General features: G+C 37.8%; 1 protein-coding gene across 1 annotated transcript in view; it reads right to left on the reverse strand.

The window, feature by feature from the left end:
• The window catches only part of ARHGAP42 (Rho GTPase activating protein 42), a 322,999-nt gene that overhangs the window by 101,431 nt on the left and 202,589 nt on the right, over positions 1 to 18,979 (reverse strand). Inside the window, exon 5 of the mRNA XM_030333001.1 lies at positions 656 to 757. Within this exon, the coding sequence (XP_030188861.1) occupies positions 656 to 757 (102 nt within the window). The remainder of the gene's footprint in view (positions 1 to 655; positions 758 to 18,979) is intronic.

The raw sequence follows: 18,979 nt of genomic DNA on the forward strand, positions 1-18,979 counted from the left end.
CTCGATTTTATTAATTATACTTAAAAACTACCAATGATAAATATTTCAGAAAAAAAGGGAAGATACGGACTGCTTCCATGCATAGATGTTAGTAAAATATTTCTGTTGCCTTGTTTTTTAAGAAAATTGATAAAAAAAAAATAGAGATTTTATAATGTGTAATTGTGGATCTGTTTTCCTCTTAATGCAGAAGCAACACCTTAAAAACAGATATAAAAAAAAGCTATTCCATGAATTTGGTAGGTCCTGACATTGAAAAAATGCCCAATAAGAAAAGAAAAAAAGTCTTATTCTATTCCTTCTCATCATTATTAAAGAGTAGCAGATTTGGGGAGTGCCTTGGTGGCTCAGTCAGTTGAGCTTCCCACTCTTGGTTTCAGCTTAGGTCATGACTTCATGATTTCTGAGATCAAGCCCCTTGTTGTGTGTGTGTGGGGGGCACTATCAGCAAGGAGCTTGCTTGAGACTCTCTCTCTCTGCCCCTCTCCCTGCTCATGTGTGGGCACCAGAGCTTCCTCTCTCTCTCTCTCAAAATACATAAATACACACTTTTTAAAAAGAGTAGCATATTTTGAGATACTACCACCTTTGGAAATTTGGACTTCACATGATTTAATGCTAATGTCCTTTTCACATTTCAATTGGAAAAACTTACCTCTTGCAAATGAGATTCCTTTTTCTTTGCAGACAAATTTAAATGTTTCTCAAGAATAGAATAGTACTTTTCACTTTCCTTATCAAACTTCTTCTTTCCATCCTAGGGGATAACAGTAACAACAAAACATACTAATTAGAGACTAAAATTTTGATTTTTTTTTACCATCACCATCAAATGTCCAATACAAGTATTTACTACAGATTTAGTGAGCTCCAAATATGTATAAAACTTGATGGAGTAGGAAGAAGGATGTGAAACAAGTCGTTTGACTATGTATTCAAATATGTAATCAAAATTCTCAAAGAAGTTCATGGAACTATAGTATGAAGGGAGCCAGGTTGGCTAGAGTAGAATCCCTCTGAGAACTTTATAATTGATTCTCAATAGGAAATTCTGATCTAGTAAGTGTGAGATAGGACCAAGAGAGAGTGTCTCATTTCGTTTTTTTGGTGATTTCAATGAGTTAACATATAACCAGTTTAGAGAAGTGCTCACATAGACTCTTTTAAGGAATCATTATTTCCCAGTTACAAAAAGATACCTGATATTTCAAACCATTCTTGATGAGGGGAAACAGAGGGAAACAAACTTCTACAAATTGGTAGCATGAAATAATTAAGTAAGATGGTTCAAAATCAAGCCAAAAAGGTTAACAACATCTTTATCATACACTCAACATAACTAATGGCTAACCTTTGCTTATTCTTAAAATTGTATTATCTTATAGGGGAAGCTGCAGGGGAAATCTATACCTCTCAGCTGGTGGTGCATTCTTATAGAAATGCAAATGGAATAAAATCCTAAAGGAGAAAGACATGCCTGGGCATATAATATTCTCCAACTATAAATATGTTATTCACAAGGGAACTTTTTTTCTATTTATGAGTCCCTATGAAATAAATACTAGGTGATCATACTCATAAATTTCATTCACCAAAGAAGTACTCTTCTTTGCTTTTATTTCAGTGTTACTGGAAATGCAATGTCTGGACCACGTTAATGAGAGTCAAGTATTTCTATTCAAAATGCAGATTCCTATTATCCCCATCCAGAGATTCAGGAATTATTATTTTTTAACAAGCTCTCTGATTATTATGCATAATGTTTTCCTTCATTATTTGCTGAAGTATTTCAAAGAGGTTAATAAAAAATAATAATAGATGGGTATATGCTTGTTTCAGTAGCACACATACTAAAATTGGAACAATACAGAGAAGTACAACATAATGTATAGAGTTGTAGAATCACTGTATTGCACACCTGAAAACAATATAACATTGTGTGCCAACTAACATCAATAGAAAAAAAATTTAATACATGGATAGATGTATGGATGGACAGGAGGAGGAGGGGAGGAAAGAAGAAAGGGAAAAGACAAGCAGGTCTCTGGTCTGTCTGTCCCATTATCTGAAGTTGTCAGATTCAGACTGATAGATCCAAGTAATTTTTTTTAAATTTTTTTTTTCAACGTTTATTTATTTTTGGCACAGAGAGAGACAGAGCATGAACAGGGGAGGGGCAGAGAGAGAGAGGGAGACACAGAATCGGAAACAGGCTCCAGGCTCTGAGCCATCAGCCCAGAGCCCGACGCGGGGCTCGAACCCACGGACCGCGAGATCGTGACCTGGCTGAAGTCGGACGCTCAACCGACTGCGCCACCCAGGCGCCCCCCAAGTAATTTTTTTGATTCACTGCCACCTCTGACATTTTTAACTCACCATGATCTAGTTCCAAATATGGAACTTCAGAAAGTTAATGGACACAATTACACCGAATGGGAAGAGAACTGTAAAAGTTCAAGTCACTTTTGGGCCATTTAAGAAGTACTAATATGTTTGTAAATTAAACTATTAGACTGATAAATGAGAAAAGTCAAAATCTTCAAGGGATTTTTATTACATAAGGAGAAAATGTGGCTGGAGAAACACAATAAAAAAATAAAGAGTGGTATTCACATCCAAAAAAGCAGGTCTACTGAGAAACTCCTATTACAGAATGTGGAGCAGCAGACCCAGAAGGAAGCAGAGAAGTCCAAGGCTCAGGATGGAATAAGCTTGTCCTCTCTACTGTTGCAACAAGACACCTGGGTGAATATTTCATCCTTTGCTCAATGGAGCTTACTTTTTAATCTAGCATTTCATGCTCACAATTGACCTTCCCAATCAACATTTTGAAAAGTCTCTCCCACTAGCACTTTTGAGCTCCTTATCTTTTTTCTCTGCAGGTCATTTCTCCTCTGACAAAATGCTCATTTCTTCTAATTTCCACATATTCAAGTTACATCCACTTTAGCACACAACTCAAACAGGTCTCATTCAAAAGTCCCTTCCATCAACTCTCCCTCCCTTTTGAAGGCTCACAGAGCTTTACATATAAATTTCTTATAGTGTTTGTGTTTGACACTGTAGGAGAGAAATTTAGGTATGTACCCTATCCTCTTTTTAAAACTGAATATTTGAGAAAGCGCTCAATAAATATTTAATGAACAAGGGAACTTCTTCCTCTTATAACACTGGGCACCACAATCCCTCACAGATAGTCCATTTGTTTAAAACAAAACAAAACAAAATCCATAATACCAGGGACAATTCTACACAAATAGCTTAACAGCTTAACTCAATCCCAATGTGCACAAACACTGGGGGGCAACCAGTCACATTACAGTTACACATTACACATTACACAATGCTGACTCACTTTCATTTTAGGGGACTTAAAATTTCTTGCTGTGCATAGAAGAAACTGGGTAAAGGCAAAGAGAACACAGCTGTGGTGACAACACTAGTATCTTTGTTTTCAGTCAGTGTTTGATGGCATTTTTGGAAACAATTCAGTGCCAACATGTCAGCATTCCTGGCAATATAAAACTCATTCCCAGAGCACTTTCTGGACTCTTATTCAAATCCTAGTACTTCACCAGGCCAGCAACAGATCTACTCAAAGGTTCCAATGATGTAGACAACAAAAACACACTCAGATCTAGCCTAAAATTAAAGAACTGAGTAGGCCACATGAAGGACAACTATAATGTAGGGAAGCATTTTCTTGAAAACAAAGAGCATTTCTCCTTGAAATTCACATCTGTCCCCAAAGCCATGATGTACTCCTCATATAAGCCACGTCTCATTTGGATTTAATAACTTAACACCACACAGCTATCTCTTATCTTTTGGTTACATGTTATGGATATCAGGCTAAGAATCTGCTCTGAAACAAATGCTGCAGAGGGAAGGGAAAAATAACCCATGAATCTTTACTAAATTCTGCACAGGATTCCTGTCTTCTTATTGTCAGAGCATGATTTGAAAAAAAGAGACTACATTATACTGTCACATTTCCTGTAAATACAGTTAAGTGCATTTGAACTAGGTAATCACTTAAAATGAAGTCTAATAACAAAATAACATTTTTAAATAAAATAAAATTAAGTCACATATATATGTATATATGATGTGTTTGTATGTGTGTGTGTGTGTATATGTATTATATGGGTATATGTGTGTGTGATGTGTTTGTATGTGTGTGTGTGTGTGTGTGTGTGTGTGTGTGTGTATGTATTATAAAATTTAAAATAGATCATCAAAAATGGCAAATTAGTCCCTAAACCCAATATTAGCTGACAAAAGTATAAGGTAAGTTCTGGGTCTGCAATCAATCTGCTTTCCAGATGATACCAAATTTACTCTAAGCACAGTGATCACATTATATCTCAGCTTCTAAGATTAGTAAGTGTGGTTGTGCCACACCTTCACTTTACACAGCAAAGTAAGGAATGGGAAGAAAACTCCAACTGTCAATTTTACTCCAAATTTGTATATAGCCAAAAAAAAGTCAATATTCATAAAAATGATAGGTCTATCATGCAGATAAAAAACATGAAACTATACATAATTGTTAAAAGAAGTCGAAACCAATCCCTTCCACTGACCACAAGAGGGTACCAAAGATGAAGAAGAGACTCTACAACTTGTGATTTAGAAAATCACAACTAGAAATTCTCAAAATGTTATCTAACTGTATTTTTTTCTATAGAAAACCACTGTAAAGATTTGTTTAGACAATTGTCATGAACCTTTATTTTAATTTTTCATAATATAAATTATTAAAAATAAAGTGAAAACTTATTTTCTATATATCTTTTATAAAAATGGAGTGCATATTTAAGATTTCTACATCAGACTTTAAGACAATTTCAATGTTATAATTATCATCCGAGATACTGTGAAATTTTCCATGCAACTATTTATGTCATTATGTTAGTATAGCCATTAGCTAATGAGCAGTTTGTACATATTTTGAAAAAAAATCCTTCAAGTGAATCTATAGCAGTAGAAAAAGTAATATGAAGAATAATAAATACCAATAGCTGAATTTCTATTTCAAACATATGTGGAATTCTTATAAACTGGTACTGTGCTAAGCACTGAGAGGATAAGTTATAGCCCTGACTACCAATCCTGGCTAGACTTCTTCTTCCTCTGATGATGACATCTACTCACTGATTAGAATGGCAGCTCAGGGTGACATCACCATCTTTAAGTCCTAGAAGTGTCAGATGCTAAACTATTCCAACCACATGTTGCGTAGGAGTTTCCTAAGGCCCAAGAGATTCCTGGTATCCAGAAACTCAGATTGTTGAGGATATCAGTATAGCTTACACAGCAATGTCCCTCCTGTGATGACTGCACCCAACCATTCCCAGGCTCCTCAACCACTGCCCACCAAGTCCCTCCTCCTCAATCTCCTGAGATATAGACACTCCGAAAGGTCTTCTTTTGGGTAGCTCTACCACTATAATTCACCACATCTCCATCATTCCCAATTACCTCGCCACTACCACCACCAGGTGATCAGACTCATAAGGACCAAGCCCTTTATGAAGAACTACAAACTGGAATGATAAATAAAAAAACAAACAGAAATAGATATGAAAGATATAAAGGTATAAGAAACAGATGAGGAAAGTCCAAAGGGTAACAAGCATTTAAAGAGTTGTTAAAACTCATTAGTGATTAAGAAAAAAAGCAAATTAAAATATTGGGATATCACATTATATCAGATTTGGCAAGAGTTACAAAGTTGAATAATGCTACATATTGAGTGCATGTGGAGATACAGGAGACTTTATGTATTACTGGCGGAATTGTACAGGGGTACAGCCTTTCTAAAGAGAGATGTCGCACTACTAAGCGGCCCTAAAAACCAGCTTCTGGGTATAAATCACAAAAAGATCCACATATAAAAGTCCATAAGGAAAACATAAATGAGCATATGGGAACAGGAAGATAGCCAGTGTATTCATTAATAGACCAAAAATGAATTTGATGAATACCATGGAGTGCTAGGCAGAAGTTAGAAGAAAAGATTAAATGTTGACAGATCTTAAAGTACAATTTTGAGGTACGCCTGGGTGGCTCAGTCGGTTGAGCGTCCAACTTTGGCTCAGGTCATGATCTCGCAGTTCGTGAGTTCAAGCCCTGCATTGGGCTCTGTGCTGACAGCTCAGAGCCTGGATCCTGCTTCCGTTTCTTTGTCTCCCTCTCTCTGCCCCTTCCCCACTCATGCTTTGTCTCTCTCCATCTCTCAAAGATGAATAAACGTTAAAAAAATTTTTTTAAATACGATTTTGAGTTAAAAAATACAAAACAGGCAAGTAATACTAAATCATTTATGTAAATTAAAGAGACATGCATACAAAATGGTAACAATTTTACAAGAACACAAATATGTATATTAAACACATAAGAATGTTTGCTCTGTAAGGAGGACAATGAGAATGAGACATGAGTAATCAATAAAACAAGAGAGGGCTATGAACTAAAGAACAACAGATGAAAACAGAAAATCAGGAGTTAAACAGGAAAACCAGCATCTGCCTAATCAAATTTCTGAAAGAGAAAGTGTAGGGAGGAAATTACTAAAAATTGACACATGAAAATTTCCAGAATTGAGAAAAAAAGTTCTCATATTAAAATTTTCCATGAGAAATATGTACAAAGCACATTAAATAAGAAAATACCTGTAAGACAAAACATCATGAAATATTACAAAACCATGGATAAAAATGAAAACCTAAAAACAGAGGTCAAATAAAAAGTATCAGAAATCATAACACTAATGAATCCACAACTTCAACACGGAATGTTATAAAACAAAAGTGCAGGCGATTGCAGGAAGATGGCGGTGTAGGAGCACGCTGGGCTCACCACCTCCTGCTGATCACTTACATTCCACCTACACCTGCCTAACTAACCCAGAAAACCACCAGAAGACTAGCAGAACGGAGTCTCTGGAGCCAAGCGCAGACCAGAGGCCCACGGAAGAGGGTAGCAAGGGCGGGGAGGCTGTGCGTGCTACTCTGACTGGCAGGAGGGAGCCAGGGCGGAGGGGCAGCCTGCCAGCCAAGGAGAGCCCCCGAGTCTGGCTTGCAAAAGCGGAGGGGACGGATGGAGTGTGTTCCGACAGCAAGCGCGACTTAGCATCTGGGAGGTCATAAGTGAACAGCTCTGCTCGGAAAGTGGGAAGGCTGGAGGACAAAGGGAGGGAGAGTTGCTGAGCCCCAGGACAACAGAGCTCAGTTTGGTGGGGAACAAAGGCGCTCGCTAGCGCCATCTCTCCCGCCCATCCCCCAGCCAAAATCCCAAAGGGAACCAGTTCCTGCCAGGAAACTTCCTTGCTCTGCACAAACACCCAACGCTGTGCTTCTGCGGAGCCACCCCTCTAGCAGTGGGTCTGACTCCCTCCTGCTGCCACAGGGCCCCTCCTGAAGTGGATCACCTAAGGAGAAGCGAGCTAAGCCTGCCCCTCCTGCCCCCGTGCATCTTGCCTACCCACCCCAGCTAATACACCAGATCCCCAGCACCACAAGCCTGGCAGTGTGCAAGTAGCCCAGACGGGCCACGCGATCCCACAGTGAATCCCGCCCCTAGGAGACGGGAAGAGAAGGCACACACCAGTCTGACTGTGGCCCCAGCGGTGGGCTGGGGGCAGACATCAGGTCAGACTGCAGCCCCACCCACCAACTCCAGTTATACACCACAGCACAGGGGAAGTGCCCTGCAGGTCCTCACCACACCAGGGACTATCCAAAATGACCAAGCGGAAGAATTCCCCTCAGAAGAATCTCCAGGAAATAACAACAGCTAATGAACTGATCAAAAAGCATTTAAATATAACAGAAAGTGAATTTAGAATAATAGTCATAAAATTAATCGCTGGGCTTGAAAACAGTATAGAGGACAGCAGAGAATCTATTCCTACAGAGATCAAAGGACTAAGGAACAGTCAGGAGGAGCTGAAAAACGCTTTAAACGAAATGCAAAACAAAATGGAAATGACGACAGCTCGGATAGAAGAGGCAGAGGAGAGAATAGGTGAACTAGAAGATAAAGTTATGGAAAAAGAGGAAGCTGAGAAAAAGAGAGATTAAAAACTCCAGGAGTATGAGGGGAAAATTAGAGAACTAAGTGATACACTAAAAAGAAATAATATATGCATAATTGGTATCCCAGAGGAGGAAGAGAGAGGGAAAGGTGCTGAAGGGGTACTTGAAGAAATAATAGCTGAGAACTTTCCTGAACTGGGGAAGGAAAAAGGCATTGAGATCCAAGAGGCACAGAGAACTCCCTTCAGACGTAACTTGAATCGATCTTCTGCACGACATATCATAGTGAAACTGGCAAAATACAAGGATAAAGAGAAAATTCTGAAAGCAGCAAGGGGTAAATGTGCCCTAACATATAAAGAGAGACCTATAAGACTCGTGACTGATCTCTCTTTTGAAACTTGGCAGGCCAGAAAGGATTGGCACGAGATCTTTAATGTGCTGAACAGAAAAAATATGCAGCCGAGAATCCTTTATCCACCAAGTCTGTCATTTAGAATAGAAGGAGAGATAAAGGGCTTCCCAAACAAACAAAAACTGAAGGAATTTGTCACCACTAAACCAGCCCTACAAGAGATCCTAAGGGGGACCCTGTGAGACAAAGTACCAGAGACATCACTACAAGCATATATCATACAGACATCAAAATGACTCTAAACCCGTATCTTTCTATAATAACACTGAATGTAAATGGACTAAATGCGCCAACCAAAAGACATAGGGTATCAGAATGGATAAAAAAACAAGACCCATCTATTTGCTGTCTACAAGAGACTCATTTTAGACCTGAGGACACCTTCAGATTGAGAGTGAGGGGATGGAGAACTATTTATCATGCTACTGGAAGCCAAAAGAAAGCTGGAGTAGCCATACTTATATCAGACAAACTAGACTTTAAATTAAAGGCTGTAACAAGAGATGAAGAAGGGCATTATATACTCATTACAGGGTCTATCAACCAGGAAGAGCTAACAATTATAAATGTCTATGTGCTGAATACGGGAGCCCCCAAATATATGAAACAATTACTCATAAACTTAAGCTACCTTATTGATAAGAATGTGGTAATTGCTGGGGACTTTAATACTCCACTTACAGAAATGGATAGATCATCTAGACACATGGTCAATAAAGAAACAAGACCCTGAATGACACATTGGATCAGATGGACTTGACAGATATCTTTAGAACTCTGCATCCAAAAGCAACAGAATATACTTTCTTCTCGAGTGCACATGGAACATTCTCCAAGATAGATCATATACTGCGTCACAAAACAGCCCTTCATAAGTATACAAGAATTGAATTTATACCATGCATACCTTCAGACCACAATGCTATGAAGCTTGAAATCAACGACAGGAAGAAGGCTGGAAAACCTCCAAAAGCATGGAGGTTAAAGAACACCCTACTAAAGAATGAGTGGGTCAACCAGGCAATTAGAGAAGACATTAAAAAATATATGGAAACAAACGAAAATGAAAATACAACAAGCCAAATGCTTTGGGATGCAGCGAAGGCAGTCCTGACAGGAAAATACACTGCAATCCAGGCCTATCTCAAGAAACAAGAAAAATCCCAAATACAAAATCTAACAGCACACCTAAAGGAAATAGAAGCAGAATAGCAAAGGCAGCCTAAACCCAGCAGAAGAAGAGAAATAATAAAGATCAGAGCAGAAATAAACAATATAGAATCTAAAAAAACTGTAGAGCAGATCAACGAAACCAGGAGTTGGTTTTTTAAAAAAATAAACAAAATTGACAACCCTCTGGCCAGGCTTCTCAAAAAGAAAAGGGAGATGGCCCAAATAGATAAAATCATGAATGAAAATGGAATTATGACAACCAATCCCTCAGAGATACAAACGATTATCAGGGAATACTATGAAAAATTATATGCCAACAAATTGGACAACCTGGAAGAAATAGACAAATTCCTAAGCACCCACACGCTTCCAAAACTCCATCAGGAGGAAATAGAAAGCTTGAACAGACCCATAACCAGCAAAGAAATTGAATCGGTTATCAAAAATCTCCCAACAAATAAGAGTCCAGGACCCGATGGCTTCCCAGGGGAGTTCTACCAGACGTTTAAAGCAGAGATAATACCTATCCTTCTCAAGCTATTCCAAGAAATAGAAAGGGAAGGAAAACTTCCAGACTCATTCTATGAAGCCAGTATTACTTTGATTCCTAAACCAGACAGAGACCCAGTAAAAAAAGAGAACTACAGGCCAATACCCCTGATGAATATGGATGCAAAAATTCTCAATAAGATACTAGCAAATCGAATTCAACAGCATATAAAAAGAATTATTCACCATGATCAAGTGGGATTCAGTCCTGGGATGCAGGGCTGGTTCAATATTCGCAAATCAATCAACGTGATACATCACATTAATAAAAGAGAAGATAAGAACCATATGATCCTGTCAATCGATGCAGAAAAGGCCTTTGACCAAATCCAGCACCCTTTCTTAATAAAAATCCTTGAGAAAGTCGGGATAGAAGGAACATACTTAAACGTCATCAAAGCCATTTATGAAAAGCCCACAGCTAACATCATCCTCAATGTGGAAAAACTGAGAGCTTTTTCCCTGAGATCAGGAACATGACAGGGATGCCCACTCTCACCGCTGTTGTTTAACATAGTGCTGGAAGTGCTAGCATTAGCAATCAGACAACAAAAGGAAATCAAAGGCATCCAAATTGGCAAAGATGAAGTCAATCTTTCGCTTTTTGCAGATGACTTGATATTACACATGGAAAATCCGATAGACTCCACCAAAAGTCTGCTAGAACTGATACATGAATTCAGCAAAGTGGCAGGATACAAAATCAATGTACAGAAATCAGTTGCATTCTTATACACTAACAATGAAGCAACAGAAAGACAAATAAAGAAACTGATCCCATTCACAATTGCACCAAGAAGCATAAAATACCCAGGAATAAATCTAACCAAAGATGTAAAGGATCTGTATGCTGAAAACTATAGAAAGCTTATGAAGGTAATTGAAGAAGATTTAAAGAAATGGAAAGACATTCCCTGCTCATGGATTGGAAAAATAAATATTGTCAAAATGTCAATACTACCCAAAGCTATCTACACATTCAATGCAATCCCAATCAAAATTGCACCAGCATTCTTCTCGAAACTAGAACAAGCAATCCTAAAATTCATATGGAACCACAAAAGGCCCCGAATAGCCAAAGGAATTTTGAAGAAGAAGACCAAAGCAGGAGGCATCACAATCCCAGACTTTAGCCTCTAGTACAAAGCTGTCATCATCAAGACAGCATGGTATTGGCACAAAAACAGACACATAGACCAATGGAATAGAATAGAAACCCCAGAACTAGACCCACAAACGTATGGCCAACTCATCTTTGACAAAGCAGGAAAGAACATCCAATGGAAAAAAGACAGTCTCTTTAACAAATGGTGCTGGGAGAACTGGACAGGAACATGCAGAAGGTTGAAACTAAACCACTTTCTCACACCATTCACAAAAATAAACTCAAAATGGATAAAGGACCTGAGTATGAGACAGGAAACCATCAAAACCCTAGAGGAGAAAGCAGGAAAAGACCTCTCTGACCTCAGCCGTAGCAATCTCTTACTTGACACATCCCCAAAGGCAAGGGAATTAAAAGCAAAAATGAATTACTGGGACCTTATGAAGATAAAAAGCTTCTGCACAGCAAAGGAAAAAACCAACAAAACTAAAAGGCAACCAACGGAATGGGAAAAGATATTTGCAAGTGACATATCGGACAAAGGGCTAGTATCCAAAATCTATAAAGAGCTCACCAAACTCCACACCCAAAAAGCAAATAATCCAGTGAAGAAATGGGCAGAAAACATGAATAGACACTTCTCTAAAGAAGACATCCAGATGGCCAACAGGCACATGAAAAGATGCTCAACGTCGCTCCTTATCAGGGAAATACAAATCAAAACCACACTCAGATATCACCTCATGCCAAAGTGGCCAAAATGAACAAATCAGGAATAGATGCTGGCGAAGCTGTGGAGAAACGGGAACCCTCTTGCACTGTTGGTGGGAATGCAAATTGGTGCAGCTACTCTGGAAAACAGTGTGGACGTTCCTCAGAAAATTAAAAATAGACCTACCCTATGACCCAGCAATAGCACTGCTAGGAATTTACCCAAGGGATACAGAAGTGCTGATGCATAGGGGCACTTGTACCCCAATGTTTATAGCAGCACTCTCAACAATAGCCAAATTATGGAAGGAGCCTAAATGTCCATCAACTGATGAATGGATAAAGAAATTGTGGTTTATATACACAGTGGAGTACCACATGGCAATGAGAAAGAATGAAATATGGCCCTTTGTAGCAACATGGATGGAACTGGAGAGTGTGATGCTAAGTGAAATAAGCCATACAGAGAAAGACAGATACCATATGGTTTCACTCTTATGTGGATCCTGAGAAACTTAACAGAAACCCATGGAGGAGGGGAAGGAAAAAAAAAAAAAAGAGGTTAGAGTGGGAGAGAGCCCAAGCATAAGAGACTGTTAAAAACTGAGAACAAACTGAGGGTTGATGGGGGGTGGGAGGGAGGGGAGGGTGGGTGATGGGTATTGAGGAGGGCACCTTTTGTGATGAGCACTGGGTGTTGTATGGAAACCAATTTGACAATAAATTTCATATATTGAAAAAAAAGTGGAAAGCATTCAAAATTCTGAGGAATAAATAATTCCAATTTAGAGTTATATATCCAGTAAAACTGACAATCTAGATTTAAATGTAGAATAAAAATATTTGTAAACATATTCAAAAAATTTACCCAAGTACCATTTCTCAGAAAGATATTGACAGATGCGCTTCACTAAAATGAAGGAATAAACCAAAACCAAAACACAGGATCTAGTTCAAACAAAGGGAATTCCCAAGATTAAGGTAATATGAACTTCCATGAAAACAGATGGAGTAGTAAACTTATAAAAGCAAACAGTTAAGATGAGAGGTCCAGTAGCAATGTTTCTTAAAAAAAAAAAATGAATAAAACAAAGGTTCTGATGTGTTTAAACATAATACATGTTCCGTAACTACATTTGTGCATTTGAAAACAGAGAATTTTATCTTGATTTTACAAACAAGGCAATTATTAACTCTAGGAAAAACAAAAACATGCAAGAATGGAAATGTAATCATAGATCTTGGTAGGGCTTACCTACGAACAATAATTTCATTATTATGTAAATACTGACCACTAGTTTTAAAAACTATGAGTATATATCTGATGGATGGCAAGAGCAGAAATATATATGGAGTAGCAGTGGCTGTGGTACGGTAAAAGTGTGTAATATTAATGTTCTATTGCAGGTAAACTAATTTAATGTCTAAAATTGAAGCAAAATATATGACTGAGCTTATTATTTAGGAAAATGGAAATTAATGTAAAATAATAGTTTAAAGAAAAGTGGCTGATTTTGGGGAACAGAACTTCAGAGCAGAGAGATGGGGTAGGCAGTTGATTTGTTTTATAACTTATAAACCTTTGTACAGTATTAAATTTTTAAAAACTTTGTATATCTTCAATAAAAATTAAATTCAGTCTAAAAATGGGAGAAGAGAAAGAGAAATAACTTAGAGGGTGGGAATATATAGACTGTATTGAAAGAGGTACAGAAAGATAAATGTTAGAAGGGTACTAAGAAAGTGATAGAATTAGAATACAGGGAAGAGGAAGTTTTCTATGGGTATTCTGACATCTTGCTCACAAATTAGTTTTTTATGAATTTATTGTTTTGAGCCTTTATTAAATTCCCATGTGTAGGTGATACTGCTACTCAGGCTGACCAAGGCTGAGAAGAAAACTGAAAGAAGGAACCAATCTTTGTATATTTTTAAATATTTTTTGTTTATTTATTTATTTAGAGCGAAATAAAGAGGGAGAGAGAGAGAGAGAAAGAGAAAGAGAGAGAGAGAGAGAGAGAGAGAGAGAGAGAGAGATTGAGAGGGAGAGAATCCCAAGCAGGCTCTGCAGTGTCAGCACAGAGCCCCACACAGGGCTCAATCCCAGGAACCATGAGATCATGGCCTAAGCTGAAACCAAGAGCCGGATGCTCAACCGACAGGAACTAATCTTTCTTTAAGTGGCTACAAAGGTGTAGTTTGCACACCAGAGCTCCACATGCAAACCCTACAAGTAAGAGGAAGTATCCTCATTCCACAAACATGAAACCATCAGAGAAGATTTATAATGGATGCAGTGGATAACCAAACTCAACGGTCTAGTTTGAAAGTCCATGCTATTTGCATAGTAAAATGTGATCCAAAGAAGCCTGAAGATTCAAACTACAGCACTTTTAAATCCTGTCTCCTTAAAAAAAAAAAAAAAAAAAAAAAGGTGGAGGGGTTGGTACAGGAGAGATTAAGAGAATAAAGAGGACTTCTGGTTTCTGGTCCTGGGTGTAAGGAGCTTAGTTGCTGCTGCCCCATCCTAAGAAGTAAAAAGAGGAACAAACTGAAAGATTAATAAGTCTTCTTAGACCCACTGAAGTAGTAAGGTCACAGGGCAAACCAATGCCCCAAAATTGAGAGCCAAATAGGTAGATACAGAGAATTGTAATTTACTGAAGCAAAAACCCCCTTGGAAATCTGTACCAAGGTAGAAATACATGAACTGTAATTATAGAGTTGCTGGAGCTCACTATGGATAGGTCTGAGAGGTAAAATTCCAGGGGGCCCACTCATACAGCTTCCCCTACCTCCACATGATTTTATTAGTTTTACATACAAGGGCTCAAGGAAATTCTCCAAGTAAAAAAAATAGAGAAAAATCCTCTCCTGCTGCCTTCAGTAGGGAGAAGTAAACATTTTAAAATATGCTAGAGCATTCTGTTCTTGGGAGAAACTATTTTACCATCATCTACATATTAGTGTTTTTAAAACGAACCTAACAGAGCTGGGGCAGGCAAATACCCAATTCCAGCCTCTTCTCACCATTCTGTCTCATCTAAAGCTGAGAAGAAAGGAGTGGGGAGGCAACCTGAGAGGCAGTGGTGAGTTTCATAGTCCAGGAGCACAGGCTTACCAATAATAGGACTACAGAATGCTTCCCCTTCTCTTTACACCTCACTACCAACATTGCTAAAGCTTAGTTCCTTTTGCCAAGTGCATCATGCCAGGCTAATCAAGAAAAAGTTGTAAGACATACTAAAAGCCAAAAAAAAAAAAAAAAAAATAAGAGTTTGAAGAGGCAAAGAAAGTATCAGAATGAGAGTCAGTTTGGGCAGAAATGTTAGCATTCATCAGACCAAAAGTTTCTTAAAATTCCAATTTATATGCTAAGAGCTCAAAAGGAGAGAGCAGATAACATGCAAGAACAGATGAGTAATGGAAATGGAAATGAAAATTCTAAGAAGGAATGACAAATGTTTGAGATAAAAAACAAACAAACACTGTTGAAGAAATGAAGAATGTCATTGAAAGGCTCATTAGTAAACTGGACATGGCTGAGTGAAGCTTAAGTATTTGTCAATAGGAACTTCAAAACTTTGAAAGCAGAAAGAAGAAAAAAAAAAGGCTAAGATAAAACAAACAAACAAAACCCAGAATATTCAAGAACTGTGGGACAACGACAAAAGGAAGGAACAGAAGAAATAAGCAATAGCTGAAGCAATAATGACAGAATTTTCCCAAATTAATATCAGGTATCAAGCCACAGTTCTAGAAAGTTCAGAAGAAAGTAGGTGAAGTACCCAGAAAAGCTGTATCTACAGCACACAAAGTGTCACACCTAACACACTTTAGCTGCGGAAAAGTCAAAGATAAAGAAAAAATCTTGAAAGAAACCTGAAGAAAAAAAAAAATCTTACCTATACAGAAGCAGAAATAGGAATTTCAACTAGCTTCTCCTCAGAAAGTATGTAAGCAAGATAAAAGAGTAGAATGAAATATTTAAGTACAGGGGAATAATACCCTGACCAATTTAATTTTCTATATCCTATGAAATTCTCCTTTAAAAGTAAAATAAAGACTGTCATACTAACAACAACTAAGAACACATCTTGTAAGAAATGTTAGAAGAAGTTCTTCAGGGAAAGTAAAAGGATATAGTGAAAAACCGGGATACATGAAGAAAGAAAGAGCATCACTTGAAGATAAAATAAAAACTTATTTTTTTTCTTATTCTTAAATAAGCTAACATAAAATAATACCATCAACAATGTATTCAATTCTGTATGCTTGTATATATGTTTGCTTATGTATAAGTGAAATGAAGGACAGCAATGGTACAAGGGATAAAAGGGAGGAATCAGCAGTATTTTGTTATTATAAGTTATTTGCACTACCAGTGAAGCTGTATAGCATATTTGAAAGTAGATTTGGATTAGATGTAAATGTATATAGAAAATTCTACAGCAGGGGCGCCTGGGTGGCGCAGTCTGTTAAATGTCCAACTCTTGATCTCAGCTCAGGTCATGATCTCACAGATCGTGAGGTTGAGCCCCACATTGGTATCTGTGCTGATGGCACAGAGCCTGCTTGGGATCTGTCTCTCCTTCTCTCTGCCCCTCCCCTGCTTGTGCATGCTTGCTTTCTCTCTCTCTCTCTCTCTCTCTCTCTCACAAAATAAATAAACTTATATTAAAAAAAGAAAATTCTAGAGCAACCACTATAAAAAAGGCTTAAAGAAAGTATAATTGATATGCTAAGAAAGAAGAGAAAATAAAATCATATAAAATACTCAATTAAAACCAGTAAGGGCAAAAAAAAAAAATGGAACACAAACATAGGAACAACAACAAAAAAAGGGCAACAAATGGAAGATAACAAATATGACAGATATTAATTCAACTACATCAATAGTCACTTTGAGCACCAATGTACTAAATATACAGATTAACACACACATTGTCATAGTGGATCAAAAAAGACAAGACTCAATTATATGTTGTCTATAAGAAACCTTTTTAAATATAAGGACATATACATTAAAAGTATATGACTAGAGAAAAATCTACCCTACTAACACTAATCAAAAGATAGCAAAAGTAGCTATATTAATTTCAGACAGAGCAGACTTCACAGCAAAGAAAATTATCAAGGATACAGAAGGACATTACATAATGATAAAGAGGTCAGTTTTTCCAAAAGACATAACAATCCTTATGTGTATGCACTTAACAGCAAATCATCAAAATACAAGAGGCAAATACTGATAGAATGTCAAAGAAAATAGATGAATCCACTATCATATTTAGAGACTTCAACACTTATCTTTTAGAAATGGACAAGTCCAGCAAGCAGAAAAATCACTGAGATCACAGTTAAACTCAACAGTATCATCAGTCAACTGGATGTAATGGACGTTTACAGACCATCTCATTCCAACAACAGCAGATGACACATTCTTCTCAAGCTCACATGGAAACATTCTTCTTCAAGACACACTACATTCTGGGCTATAAAACACACCTTAGCAAATTTAAAAGAACAGAAATCATAAAATTTCTGTTCTCAGACCACAGTGGATTAAACTAGAAATCAATGACAAAAAGATACCTGGGGGGAAAAAATCACAAAATACACTCCTAAATGATACATGGGTAAAAGAAATCTCAAGAGATTTTAAAATAATTTGAACTAAATGAAAACAATTTACTGAAACTTGTGGGTTGAAACAAAGACAGTGCTTAGAGGGAAATTCATAGTAAAGTGAACAAATGGCTGAAACAGGGACAAGGGGAAGAAAAGGGATGAAAGACAAGAAGAGCAGGAATCAGAGGAAGTACTTATGTTACTTTAGACATTGGGGGAGAGAGAATGCTGTTCAGTTTCTGATGGTTTTCCATTGTCAATCTTCTGTGACTGTGGGAAAATGGAGAAGACTGGAACCAGGAGGTGGATAGTCCGGTGTGGCTATAATCTTAAGGGCTCTGGCATTACACCATGGATAAAACTAAGGTTACACAAGTCTGCATAGTAGGCGGGATATTTGGAAAATTACCTTAGGTGAATCTAGGGATTTCCTAATTAAAGGTAACCTAAAGCTTTTTTCATGGCCAACACTGAAATCTCTGTTTTTCTTGGATGACAAAGGACTTAAAGAAATAAAAATCTAAATCACAAAATTCAAAAACCATTTAAAATATGGAAGGAAAAACAAACATGGAAATACAAGACTATGACAAAGACTGCTTATGAGAAGCACTGTATCCAACTGAAAAAGGAGATGAAAGCCATAACAAGTAGAAATGAATGCACATGATAGGAGGAGATAGGATTCAGTAGGCAGAGAGGGAAAGATTAGGGCCTGATTTCCCTGGGTGGGGAAAAACACCTATTTTGAAATAATGCTGGGAGTGTCTGACCACAGCAAACCCCATCAGGTATAAGGTTCCTCTTAAGAATGTAACAGCTCCCCACCTACTCCCCCTCAGGAATTTGACAAAAGACCTAAATAGGGCCACAAACCACCCCTCATATAATACAAATGAGCCAATCAGGAATGGACAACCCAGCACCTAGAGTTTTCCACCTAATGAGGGTAGAACCTGAGAAGGAATAAGAAAGTGAAGGCGGAAGGCTGACCAGAACCTTATAAAACAAGGAACCCTACCTATAGTCCTTGGGCATTCACTTTCGAATGTCCCCTCTCTGTAAAGACACCTCTCCTATCCTTCCTTCCTCATCTTATATTCTAATAAACTTTTGCCTGCTGCTCATTTTGTGTCCGCCTCTTCATTCTTCGAAGTGGCAAGATAATGAATACCGGGAATAGTGGTCAAAAATCCTGCAACAAAATTTGCACTGTAAAATGACATGCCTACTCACTTACTCTACTCTTCCTTGAGCTTGGGATAACCTGTCTTCCTTCCTTCCTTCCTTCCTTCCTTCCTTCCTTCCTTCCTTCCTTCCTTTATTTTTTGAGAGAGAGAGAGAAAGCCTGAG

The sequence above is a fragment of the Lynx canadensis genome, chromosome D1 (assembly GCF_007474595.2).
Source record: "Lynx canadensis isolate LIC74 chromosome D1, mLynCan4.pri.v2, whole genome shotgun sequence".
NCBI classification, from domain to species: domain Eukaryota; kingdom Metazoa; phylum Chordata; class Mammalia; order Carnivora; family Felidae; genus Lynx; species Lynx canadensis.